Source organism: Callithrix jacchus, chromosome 19 (assembly GCF_049354715.1).
Source record: "Callithrix jacchus isolate 240 chromosome 19, calJac240_pri, whole genome shotgun sequence".
Classification (NCBI taxonomy): Eukaryota; Metazoa; Chordata; class Mammalia; order Primates; family Cebidae; genus Callithrix; species Callithrix jacchus.
This window is the reverse complement of record NC_133520.1, coordinates 8936059-8948573: the sequence shown is the minus strand read 5'-3', so window position 1 is coordinate 8948573 and position 12515 is coordinate 8936059. Positions and strand designations below refer to the sequence as shown.

General features: G+C 38.5%; 1 protein-coding gene across 8 annotated transcripts in view; it reads right to left on the bottom strand.

The window, feature by feature from the left end:
* Nucleotides 1-12515, bottom strand: part of EPRS1 (glutamyl-prolyl-tRNA synthetase 1) — an 84066-nt gene that overhangs the window by 7679 nt on the left and 63872 nt on the right. For all 8 annotated transcript variants that reach the window (XM_035280821.2, XM_035280822.2, XM_078356528.1 and 5 more), the window contains 8 exons: nucleotides 11448-11657; nucleotides 11017-11089; nucleotides 8706-8785; nucleotides 8098-8199; nucleotides 7431-7586; nucleotides 6767-6964; nucleotides 5925-6098; nucleotides 145-305 (listed from right to left, as the gene is read on the bottom strand). In XM_035280821.2, the coding sequence (XP_035136712.1) occupies nucleotides 145-305; nucleotides 5925-6098; nucleotides 6767-6964; nucleotides 7431-7586; nucleotides 8098-8199; nucleotides 8706-8785; nucleotides 11017-11089; nucleotides 11448-11657 (1154 nt within the window). The remainder of the gene's footprint in view (nucleotides 1-144; nucleotides 306-5924; nucleotides 6099-6766; nucleotides 6965-7430; nucleotides 7587-8097; nucleotides 8200-8705; nucleotides 8786-11016; nucleotides 11090-11447; nucleotides 11658-12515) is intronic.

Here is a 12515-nt window from a genome sequence, read left to right as displayed (position 1 = left end):
AAAAACCCAGAGAGTGGCGAATTAAGCAGCATGAGGGCCCAGAGGGAGGGAATAATCACTTCCAATTGGGGCAACCCCAAATATTCCTTGGTATAAAGGTGGTAGAAGATGTGGAGAGAGACATAAGCAATTCTGAGCAACTACCTTGTGAAAAGGGTGACATGGATGTCTTCCAAAATAGCTTGAAGTTTAGTCTCTGCCTCATTTTCAGAAACTGTCAGCTTTTCTCCGGTATCTCGTCTGACAGCTACAAACTGACAGTTCTTCATATCACGTGGCCCAACTTCAAGTCTAATGGGAACTCCCTATAAGACAAAAAAGGCAGTGAAAATGGTATATGAATGTCTCCAGTTGAATATACAGATGTAATTCATGGCTTTATCTACAGTAAATTATACAAAAAATAACAATAATAAGAAAATAAAGGCATAGAAAAACAAGGTAATACTGCAGAGATACTATAGAAACCTATTCCAGTAAGAAGGCATAAACCTAAAGAAAAAATCTACTACTGCCTTAGTGGTTCTAAGGAAAGGAAGTTCTTCATGGAGAAAGAGGGAGAGTCGTTTCTAGGCCAGCATTCCCAACTTTTCTCACAAAATAGCATCCAGAAAATGTATCTGCATAGTAACGGGGATACACGAAAGGTTTGTGAGGCTAAATCTACCACAAGCCACTGAGGGGATCAGTACCATGACACATTTTTGACTCATTTCTGATACAGTGGTGTTCTCTGGTTGCGAAGTCCTCATTCTGGGTACTCTATATTTAGCAAGCATTATGATCACCTGGAAGGATTGTGAAAGCAGATTTCAGGATCCCACCTCCAGAGTTTTTTATTATAGTAGGTTGGGGATGGGACCTGAGAATTTGTTTGTTTGTTTATTTTTGAAGACAGTCTCCCGTGTTGACCAGACTGCAGTGCAGTGGCATGATCTCGGCTCACTGCAACGTCTGCCTCCAAGGATCAATTGATTCTCATGCCTCAGCCTCCCGAGTAGCTGGGATTACAGGCACCCACCACCACACCTGGCTAATTTTTGTATTTGTAGTAGACATTGGATTTTGCCATGTTGACCAGGCTGGTGCTGAACTCATGGACTCAACTGATCTGCCCACCTCCGCCTCCCGAAGTGCTGGGATCACAGGTGTGAGCCATCATACCTGGCCAAGAGTTTTAATTTCTAACAAGTTCCCAAGTGAGGCAGACACTGCTGGTCCTAGGACTACAGTTTAAGAACCACTTCCCTATGCTCTTTTGTTCTTCCAAAGCAACTTAAGGACTGACTGCAAGTTTAAGATTTGTAAATGTTCAATCCTTGTGAATGGATATCCCATAACAGGATAAAAATCCTTAAGGTTTAGGGAAACATTTCATTTTTAGGGCCCAGGACCGTATCTGCTAAACAGTTGGTTTTAAATAATTTTTTTGAAAAAATAATCCTTTAAAATTAACTTGGGATTTTCATAAGTTAGGTGCTCCTACATACAATTTAGATGTTGGGTGGTATACCCAAAAATACCATAGGAAAAATTTAAGGTATTAATCTGGAAGTCCTTATTTACCCCAAGAGAAGATTTATTTTATCAAATGAGATAAAAAAAAATATGGAGCAAAATGTTGTATGCTAAGTATTACATTATTTTATTATTTTCGTTTATTCATTCAATGTAGAATACTGGATGTATTACATGCATTTGTAAGATACAGTGTTCCCAGCACTTTGGGAGGCCGAGGCGGGTGGATCACGAGGTCAAGAGATCGAGACCATCCTGGTCAACATGGTGAAACCCCATCTCTACTAAAAATACAAAAAATTAGCTGGGCACGGTGGCGCGTGCCTGTAATCCAAGCTACTCAGGAGGCTGAGGCAGGAGAATTGCCTGAACCCAGGAGGCGGAGGTTGCGATGAGCCGAGATTGCGCCATGGCACTCCAGCCTGGGTAACGAGGGAAACTCCGCCTCAAAAAACAAAACAAAAAAAAAAGATACAGTCCTAAGTGCAATGAGATTTTAAAGATGAGTAAGAAATACATCTTGTCCTCAAAGAAGCTTCATGCTTTGTAGAATAAATAAGACACAAATACAAACAATAAAAAGTAATACAGAAAGTCAGCAGTGAGAGACTATTCCTCAGCTGGAAGAGAGAAGAAAAGTTACTGGAGAAGGTAAAAATTAATAAGTAAATTATTCATCAGAATTAAAGAACATTCTATACAATAACCGACCTATAGTTACAAAAATGCCTGTGTCATAAATGACAATGAAAGTCTGACGAACTACTTCTGATTGAAGAACACTAAAAGGACATGACAGCGAAATGCAGTAAGACCGGATCCCACACTGAAAAAGGAGAGAGCCACTGGTAGCCTGCAGCGGGTGTCTGAGCTTGAGTCAGGTGAGAGGACATCCAGCATGAGAACAGTCTTGCATAGAGTGACAGAACCCATGACGGATAAGGAGCTCATTCACGCAGGGGAGTAGGTGACAACGGCAATGAGAGACTGGTGACATCAAATAAATTCATGTACTAAGGATAATTAGAGCTAGGTTTTTCATTGTCAGAAAAGGGAATTACAAGCACAAAATGGGGAAAAAACTAGAATGCATCCTGTGGTGTTTGTTGTTGTTTTTGTTTTCTCCTTGAGAGAGTTTCACTCTTGTTGCCCAGGCAGGAGTGCAATGGTGCAATCTGGGCTCACTGCAACCTCTGCCCCCCCGGGTTCAAGTGATTCTTCTGCCTCACCCTCCTAACTACGACTACAGGTGCCCACTACCATGCACAGCTAATTTTTGTATTTTTAGTAGATACAGGGTTTTGCCATGTTGGATAGGCTGGTGGCCAACTCCTGACCTCAGGTCATCCACTTGCCTCAGCTTCCCAAGGTGCTACGATTACAGGTATGAGCCACCGCACTTGGTCCATCATGTGGTTTCTTTATTGGAATTCAAAGTATAGCTATAAACTCTTGGTTTTCAACATATATAAATAGATATAGAAATACGGTGGTAAAAGTGTACATGTGTCTGTATGTGTGTACGGATGTCTACATATACATATTCAGTAGCTCCAACTACTAAGAAGGCCTGGGAGAAGGGATAGCTCAAAAGCAAGGAGCATACCCAGCACTAATACCATTCTCCACTAAACAGAACCAGAACTTCTTAGAGACATAGCTCATTCCTGGGCCAGGGGAGAGAAAGTACAACATAAGCCTACAACATCTTGTGCCAAGAAGGAGGGAAGTACCTAAAGAATGATGGAGAATGCCAAGAGGACACAAAAGCCAGCTTTAAGGGATCCTCTTGGTCAAGCCAGAGACACTTTAAGCATCAAAACAAATGATGTTAGTAACAGATTCTATAACCCAGTGCATAAAAATGGAAACCATGGATCTATAAAAATATAAATTCATTAATAGAAAGGCTAATAAGAAACGTGCTGTGTCGAGATCATGATAAAGAAAATCTGAGAAATGATTACAGACTAAAAGAGAATAAAGATACATAATAACTGCATACAACACATAATTCTGAACTAGATTCTTCTGCTATAAAGGAACACTAGTCAGACAGCTTTGAAAGCTGCATGGGGGTCTAGAATTAGACTACAGCAGTATATGAACATTACGACACTTAACTTGTATTATGCAGGAGAATATGCCAGTTGAACTATGTTGGCTGTGCTGTGATTACGTAGAAGAGTATGTTTGCAGGGTGATGGAGCATCGGGTTAGTATCTTATTTTCAAACAATTCAACCAGGAAAAATTAATTATTTGTACAGAACCTGCTTTATTGTAAGTCTGTGACTGTTACATGATAAAAGCTTTTACAACCCAGGTAGAAGAAATAACCACAAGCAAATACACGGAGGTGGAAAAAACGGGCTGTTTGTGAAGAAGAGAGAAAAGGGCATATGAAACGGGATAATGAAAAGTGAAAGCTGGAAAGGTCATCTGAAGCCAAATCATAGAATAGGCAAATACTTTGTTGATAGTTTTGTTCTAAAACTAGCTACAAATTTAACTGTAAAAGATCTGTGTTTTGCTGGGGTCTATAGGGGGGAAAAGGGGAGGGCCAGTGGGAGGGGGAGGTGGGGAGGGATTGCCTGGGGAGAAATGCCAAATGTGGGTGAAGGGGAGAAAGCAAACAAAGCACACTGCCCTGTGTGTACCTATGCAACTGTATTGCATGCTCTGCACATGTACCCCAAAACCTAAAATGCAATAAAAATATATTAAAAAAAAAAAAAAAAGATTTGTGTTTTGTTTCAACAGCAACACAAAATTTAATCCTTCCACATAGTAAAAAGAAAAGTTAATTCAGATTATTTTCCCCTTTATATTTTCATAATATAGGAAGGGGTACTAAAGCAGAATTACAGGAGTTGCTGGGTTCTGGCCTCACAGCCAAACCGTATTATACCTCATTTATTAATCTGAGTAAGTTTCAAAATACACGTATACATCGCTCACATACTTTAGTCAGTCACTGTCAAATAAATAGAAATCCGTATCTCCTAAAATATTTTCTCAGACTCTTTGACTAAATGGAACGAAAGCGGCATTAAAAAGTATAACTGTTATCTTCCACTAGATAGTGCACTCTCTTTCTCAATGTTCTTGAACTTGAGGCAAGTTTAGAACGTAGGTGCTTTATTTTCCTTCCTGAGGAATACGGACAAGGAAGCTGTAGCAGACCCAAGTCATACCAAGAATACCTCCCCAACGTAGTCTAGGCTCACCAGGGCACTAAAAGAAGAGTGGCAAAGACAAAGCCACGTCAGTCTAAGGATGGGAAATGAAAAAAGAGGAATTCAGGAATGAGTGTGGACAGTTTCTTCCTTTTAATCGTGCTAGCAGCCAGCAATACATTTCTCCTTTAACCTTTTGTAACCTAAGTTAAGTAGAAATTAGTTTAGAGAAACTGCTGCTGGCATCACACAATAGCAATTTATAAGTGAGCAAAAAAGAGTGCAATGAAAAAGGAAATGTCATGAAAAAAATGTATGTTCAGGAGAACATGTAAAGAAGCAGTTATATTACATAAAAGGGAGGTATTAATATCAACATGATATCACTATTCCTCAGCGCAAGATTTACATCAGGGGCCATTTGAAACAAATAAGATGATAAATATTAGCAACTCTGGCAATCCTAGACGTATAAATCCTTAAAAATTCCAATATTGCTGAGCTTCCGTAATTTGAAAGCTTGCAGCTACAATCTCAATACATTCTCTCATCCCATCGTCTATGATATGAGTTTATAGAGTCTCAATCCTTAATTTCTAGATCTAGTAAGATTCCCTCTTCCAGCATAAGAAAAATGTTAAATCCCAGAAGTTTATAAAACAGAATTAAGGGCACAGATAATGTATTAATGACAATGTGCAATAAACGAAAGTTACATAGCAAACAATAAAGCAGAATTTAGACGGCTTTATATACACAAAATAAAAATCAACAAACTGGTACGAAACAATGTGCTGTGAAAACTCAAGTATAAAATTAATCTCGGATGTTTCACTATTAGCTATAACAGAAAGTTAAGAGATGTCCATGTACCATTATTCTGGTGGTCATACTATATAAATAACATTATATGAATTCCTGGCATCAACATTTCAGTATACCAGCCACATGATGTTTGTTAATCATAAACGAGGGCTTCAAGATCATTTTTAATCTAACATAATAAAAATAGGTTTCACAAAAACTACTTTAAATTTAGGTATCACTATTACAAAGCTATGAACTGTGCCAGTACTCAACAGTTTCATTGAAGAAGAAAAAAAACTCACAACTATCAAAATAGAGGAAAGCAATGAAAAGCCTTAAGTTTTATAAAAACATATGCAGAGGAAAATCTAAACTCAATTTGCAGGTGCTGAGGAGTAACAGATACAACAGAGAAATTTACCTTGAGCTCCCAGTGATTGAATTTCCAACCTGGAGAATAGTTATCTCGTAAATCAGCTCTGACTCGGATGTTAACACTGAGTAACCGCCTTCGATAATCATTGCATTTTGCCATCAGCGCTTCTTTGTCTTCTTCAGAAAGTGCGTTGGTAATGCCACAAGGAATAACCACCACCTAGAATCCAGCACAATGTCCCAAAATTAAACAAAGAAACAGCATGCAGAAGCAATGAGCTCTCAGAAGTCAAAACCTACTAATGACTACATTCTTAACACAAATCAGCTTGTGTGATTTCTAATCTATACGTAATGTCTACTAATTACCTGCAAATCACTTACCCATGCTTAATGTATTTTCATCTGACCTACTATATTTAATGTACATATATATATTTACTTTTTTTACAGCCTTCCTAGTAGCTGGGACTATCAGCGCACACCACCACACCTGGCTAATTGTTTGTAGACTGGGTTTTGCCATGTTGCCCAGGCTAGTATCAAACTCCTGGGCTCAAGCATTCTGCCCTGCCTTGGCCTCCCACAGTGCTGGGATTACAGGTGTGAGCCTTCATGCCCAGCTCATTTAACCTATTATAGTTTTTAAAAAATGACTTCTAAAAATGTTTATATAAGTAGCTTAAAAATTAAAAGAGTAAGAAATAATAAATAATGTAAATGATACACACAGTTACACAACACTAGGGTCTAGGCTGCATTCTATGTTTCTATTATCAGAGATATCTGCCTGAATGATATTCAGAAAATCATCCTTTCAAATTTCCCTTAGTAAAATAATGGCTTGTATTTTATAAAATGAATGATAAACAGACATATTTTCCTTACCTGAACACACGCTACACGGGGTGGCAATACTAAACCCATATTGTCCCCATGAATCATGGTCATAACACCAATAGTTCGAGTCGTCAGGCCCCAGGAGTTTTGATATGCAAATTGCTTCTCTCCTGGTGTCTTTGGATCTTCAAACATGATTTCAAACATTTTGGAAAAATTCTGCCCTAAATGATGTGATGTTCCTCCCTAATATAGAGAGAGAAATATAAGCTTGAATTTTAGTAACGCATTATGCCCTTGAACATGATTACTATAAGATCACATGCTTAAAAATGGCACTAGACTTCTTTTTCTCCCCTTTCTTACATTAAATGAGGTTTTTAAATATAAGCATAATTACTATAACAAGAGATTCAGATTAGTCAAAAAATACTATTTACAAGTGTCTTGCTCTGGGCAGCCCCTTTTATAGCAGTAATTTTACTTACAACGGTTAAAAAGTAATTCATATTTTAGTAATTCAGGATACGTACCGTGAGTTAATGGACCACGGAGACAGAGGAATGGGATAGATTTGCTTTAAATTATTATACGAAAGTACATGAAATACTTATATTTTAAAAGTCTACTTCTTTGATGACAGAAGAAATTACTGCATCTGTCCATGGACTGTGCTGATAGTGCCCTATTAACCTGTGTGGCAGTCTGATACCTGGATCGCTCTTCCACTCGCAGATATAAAGGCCTCTACTGTAGTTGTATAGTCTCCTCCTGCAAATTTTTCCTTTTCCGTCTTTCTTCCTTTTACTACAGGTATTGCCAGGAGTTCTTCATATATTTGAGCATATAAGTCAAGTATTTGCAAGACCTGTAACATTTTAAATGTAAATGTGTTCAAATTTGGGGTATATTTATTCACTAAAATCTATAAAACTGCACTACTTAAGACTAATTGTGTGGGAAAAGCAATTCAAACAATAAAAGCCTCTTTTTATGAAAAGGTTAAAGCAGCCAGTGTGAATTTATTAAGAAAGATATTCAACGAAGCAATGTAAAAAGAAGTCAAATAATTTTAAAAAATGTATATGTTTAAAATATAAGAAAATAAATGTTACAAAAGATATATAGGATCAAAATGAAACATTCCTGAAAAATAATTTTCTACAAATTAAAGCCCAGAAGTATTTTCACCTGAAAATTTAAAAGAGCATACATTCCTTATTAATAACATTCCAATAAGCAGTTACCTAAATCCACGTAACTGCTTTGAATTAATTTGATTTGGCTTTTAACAGGCGTTACATAGCTATTTAAATAACAAAATAGCAGATCCCGAACAAAGAAATGGAACATAGTTAATACGGAAAATAACTTCATACCTCTTCTGCTGCCTCTTCTATGGTAGCAAAAGCACTGTGCCCTTCCTGCCAAAGAAATTCACGAGTGCGTAGGAAAGGCTGAGGGTGCTTGAACTCCCAACGCTGGAAGAGGCAAGAAAACCATTTGGTCATTACAGAGAGCTTTCCAATTTTTTTTGGAGACAGGGTCTTGCTCTGTCACCCAGGCTGGAGTGTGGTGGCACAATCATGGCTCACTGAAACCCTGTGCCTTCTAGGCTCAAATGATCCTCCTACCTTAGCCTCCCATGTAGCTGGACTACAGGTGCATGCCTCCACACCTGTCTAGTTTTCTTATTTTTAGTAGAGATGTAGTTTTTGCCATGTTGCCCAGGCTGGTCTCAAAATCCTGGGCTCAAATGATCTGTCCACCTGACCTCCCAAAGTGCTGGGATTATAAGTGTAATCCACCATGCCCAGCCACTTTCTAATTTTTATTACCATTTTATATGGTAATCAAAAATCATGATTGATCTTAAACACTTCAAAAATACTTCCATACTCCTAATCCGTTGAAAATAAAAACAAAATATGCTTTAAAAAAGAAGGTGAATAATCACTAAAGAATATAAGAGGGAGTGTACACCTACCACCACATTGCACCACTGATTGAGCCTGATGGGCAGGTCTCTGTGTGACTGCACCCATTTTGCATATGCAGGATACATTACTGAAAGACATGGGAAAACAGAGACAGTCATTTACGGCTTTATTTCTCCTTCAAGGCTGGTAAGAGCTAAACCGGCAAGATAATTTATAGAAATTAAAATGTAAAAAATAAGTTAAAAAAATAAAATGTATGTTTGTATAAACATATTTCCAGTGCTTATAATAGTACTGTTATCTATTTCATAAAGTGTATTACTCAAGGATAGCAATGTAAACAATCGTATTTTACGTCCTTCACATGAGATTTTACATTCTTCACATAACACGATGTACTTTGACAGTTCTTACATTCTGTTTTTAAAAACACTAATAAAGGTCATAGTCTATGTTAAGTTCTTTGCATTCATTAACCTGTTCAATTTTCATATTCAACCCATAAGTAGGTATCATAATCTCAGTTTTAAAGATCTGAAAGCTGAGTTTACAGAAGTTAAACAATTTGCTGAATCCAGCAGTTATGAGAAGCAGAATTAATTTACATCTATCTGATGCATCTATTCAGAGTATGAAAGCTCTTGCTAGGCCGGGTGCAGTGGCTCAAGCCTGTAATCCCAGCACTCTGGGAGGCCGAGGCGGGTGGATCACGAGGTCAACAGATCGAGACCATCCTGGTCAACATGGTGAAACCCCGTCTCTACTAAAAATACAAAAAAAAAAAAAAAAAAATTAGCTGGGCACGGTGGCGCATGTCTGTAATCCCAGCTACTCAGGAGGCTGAGGCGAGAGAATTGCCTGAACCCAGGAGGCGGAGGTTGCAGTGAGCCGAGATCGCGCCATGGCACTCCAGCCTGGGTAACAAGAGCAAAACTCCGTCTCAAAAAAAGAAAAGAAAGCTCTCGCTCTGAAATGCAAAGTGAAGATGCCTGTCTTAGAAGAGGCTGCTCAGGATCTATGATTAGTAAAACCAAAACAAACAAAACTTTGCCAAACAGTCTGAGAAAACTGGTATCAGACTATTAATAATGTACTATACAAAAGTATCACTAGAAATATCCAGGAACAAACAATCCTGAACTCTACAGATGAATGATCACTGTGAAAGACATTATAAAACCCAAAACCGGCCGGGCGTGGTGGCTCAAGCCTGTAATCCCAGCACTTTGGGAGGCCGAGGCGGGTGGATCACAAGGTCAAGAGATCAAGACCATCCTGGTCAACATGGTGAAACCCTATCACTACTAAAAATACAAAAAAATAGCTGGGCACGGTGCTGCGTGCCTGTAATCCCAGCTACTCAGGAGGCTGAGGCAGGAGAATTGCCTGAACCCAGGAGGCGGAGGTTGCGGTGAGCCGAGATCGCGCCATTGCACTCCAGCCTGGGTAACAAGAGTGAAACTCCGTCTCAAAAAAAAAAAAAAAAAACAAAACCAACCCAAAACCTCAAATTTTCCAATGGCAATTCCATTTACCACATGTAATTTCAGAAAAATCATTTAATCTTTCACAGACTTTTCTTCACCTGCAAAATGGAAATCACAGTAACTGCCCCTACCTTCCTCACAACACTATTATGAGAATAACAAATGATGAGGTATTTAGCAACCTATGAAAACCCTACATGAATGAAAATCTAAGTGTATTATTAATATCTGAAAATAATTATGGCACGAAGCATTTGTATTTGCATTATAATTAATTCCAATAAAAATTATTCTAAGAATAAAATTCCTTGAAAAGTTCTAAAAATTTACAGCATAAAAATGAGCATTTAAATTAAAAATCCAATAATTTAATGACAGAATAAAACTCTAGACAAGTTGGCTGGTCACAGTGGCTCATGCCTATAATCCCAGCACTTTGGGAGGCCAAGGTGGGCAGATCACTTGAGGTCAGGAGTTTGAGACCAGCCTGGCTAACATGGTGAAACCCCGTCTCTACTAAAAAAATACAAAAAATTAGCCGAGCATGGTGGTGCACACCTATATTCCCAGCTACTTGGGAGGCTGAAACAGGAGAATTACTTGAACCTAGAAGGCAAAGTAAGCCGAGATCATGTCACTGCACTTCAGCCTGGATGACAAAGTGAGATGCTCTCTCCAAAAAAAAAAAAAAGAAAAGAAAAATTTTAAAAAATTCTAGACAAGTTTACAATCACTCTTTATCAACAGTCATGACATTTTATATAGTCAACAGAGATTATACCTATCACAAAGCAAAAGCTGAAACTCAACTCTAGAAGCTGCCTCTGGTGTTTCAGTGAGTATTCTCCTGCACTACAAGGCCTATTCTCACCTGTTTCACTAGTAGGACGAATGGCAATTGGTTCTGCCAGCTCTGTTTTGCCAGATCTTGTAACCCAAGCAACCTAGTAAGAAAAAATCATTTTTCATACATGTTTTTTCAACAGCATTTTGGAGCAACAGTACAAATGCAGGCAACTTTCCTGTTTTAATTTTTGTTGTATCAATTCAGGCAAGTTAAAATAGTTGTTGCTATTTACAGTGAGGAAAGGTACACACTTACTGACCTTCTAAATATTAAAAGTCAGTTAATTAATGTGACGAACAAAATCATTACTTCCTATAAAAGGAGAATCAGAACTTTTTTTTTTTAACCACAAATGGCTTTCCATTTTTCAAAATTGGTTGTTAAACTCAAAAGGTGAAAATATATTTGAGTTTGTCAGAGAACACTGCAAAAAATAAAAAAGCAAGCTCACTTACCTCTGGGGCAAAGTCAGCAACATGAGTCTTCTCTTTCTCTAAAGCACCTTGAGATACAAACATGGGGAAGTAGCAGTTTTCAACACCAAGTTTCTTGATCTCAGCATCAAAAAAGTCCTTGATGGCTTCCCAGATGGCATAAGCCCAGGGACGAAGAATGTAACAGCCACTTACATCATGGTATTCAATCATTTCTGCCTTTGTGATGACCTTTTAAAAAGAAAAACAGTCTTTAAAGCCTGCCTTGAACCCAAATTCTAGTATAAGTGGCAAGAGTATTATAATCAAAATTCAAATCTGGAGGCTTCCGCTGTTGATACATCCCTTAATGTGGAAGGTCATAATGGAAGTAAAACAGAACTGACTATACCGAGAAACAACATGTAACAGGGTTCTAAACTCTCATTAAAACTTGAATTCCGCTGGGCACGGTGGCTCATGCCTGTAATCTCAGCACTTTGGGAGGCCAAGGCAGGTGGATTGCCTGAGGTCAGGAGCTGGAGACCAGCCTGACCAAGATGGTGAAACCCTGTCTCTACTAAAAATACAAAAATCAGCTGGGCGTGGTGGCGGCGATGTGTAGTTCCAGCTACTCGGGAGGCTGGGCAGAAGAACTGCTTGAACCCGGCGGAGGTTGCAGTGAGCCAAGATCATGCCACTACACTCCAGCCTGGGCAACTGACACTCTGTCTCAAAAAAATAAAAACCCAAAAAAACTTGAATTCCAATCCTGCCTCCGCTACTGACTGTATCTTTGCGGCTTTGAATTAATCCCTTTACCTCACCATTAAAAAAAAAAATTAGGCTGGTCACGGCTTGTCTCTAATAAAAATACAAAAATCAGACAGGTATGGTGGTGTTCCCCTGTAATACCAGCTACCTGTGAGGCTGAGGTAGGAGAATCACTTGAACCCAGGAGGTGGAGATTGCAGTGAGCTGAGATTGCACCACTGCATTACAGCCTGGGCTGAGAGAGTAAGACTCCAACTCAAGAAAAAAAAAAAAAAATCAATCACTGTCTCGTGGTACTATTCAAGACTATGTGAACATGCTGAAAAATGGTTTTCA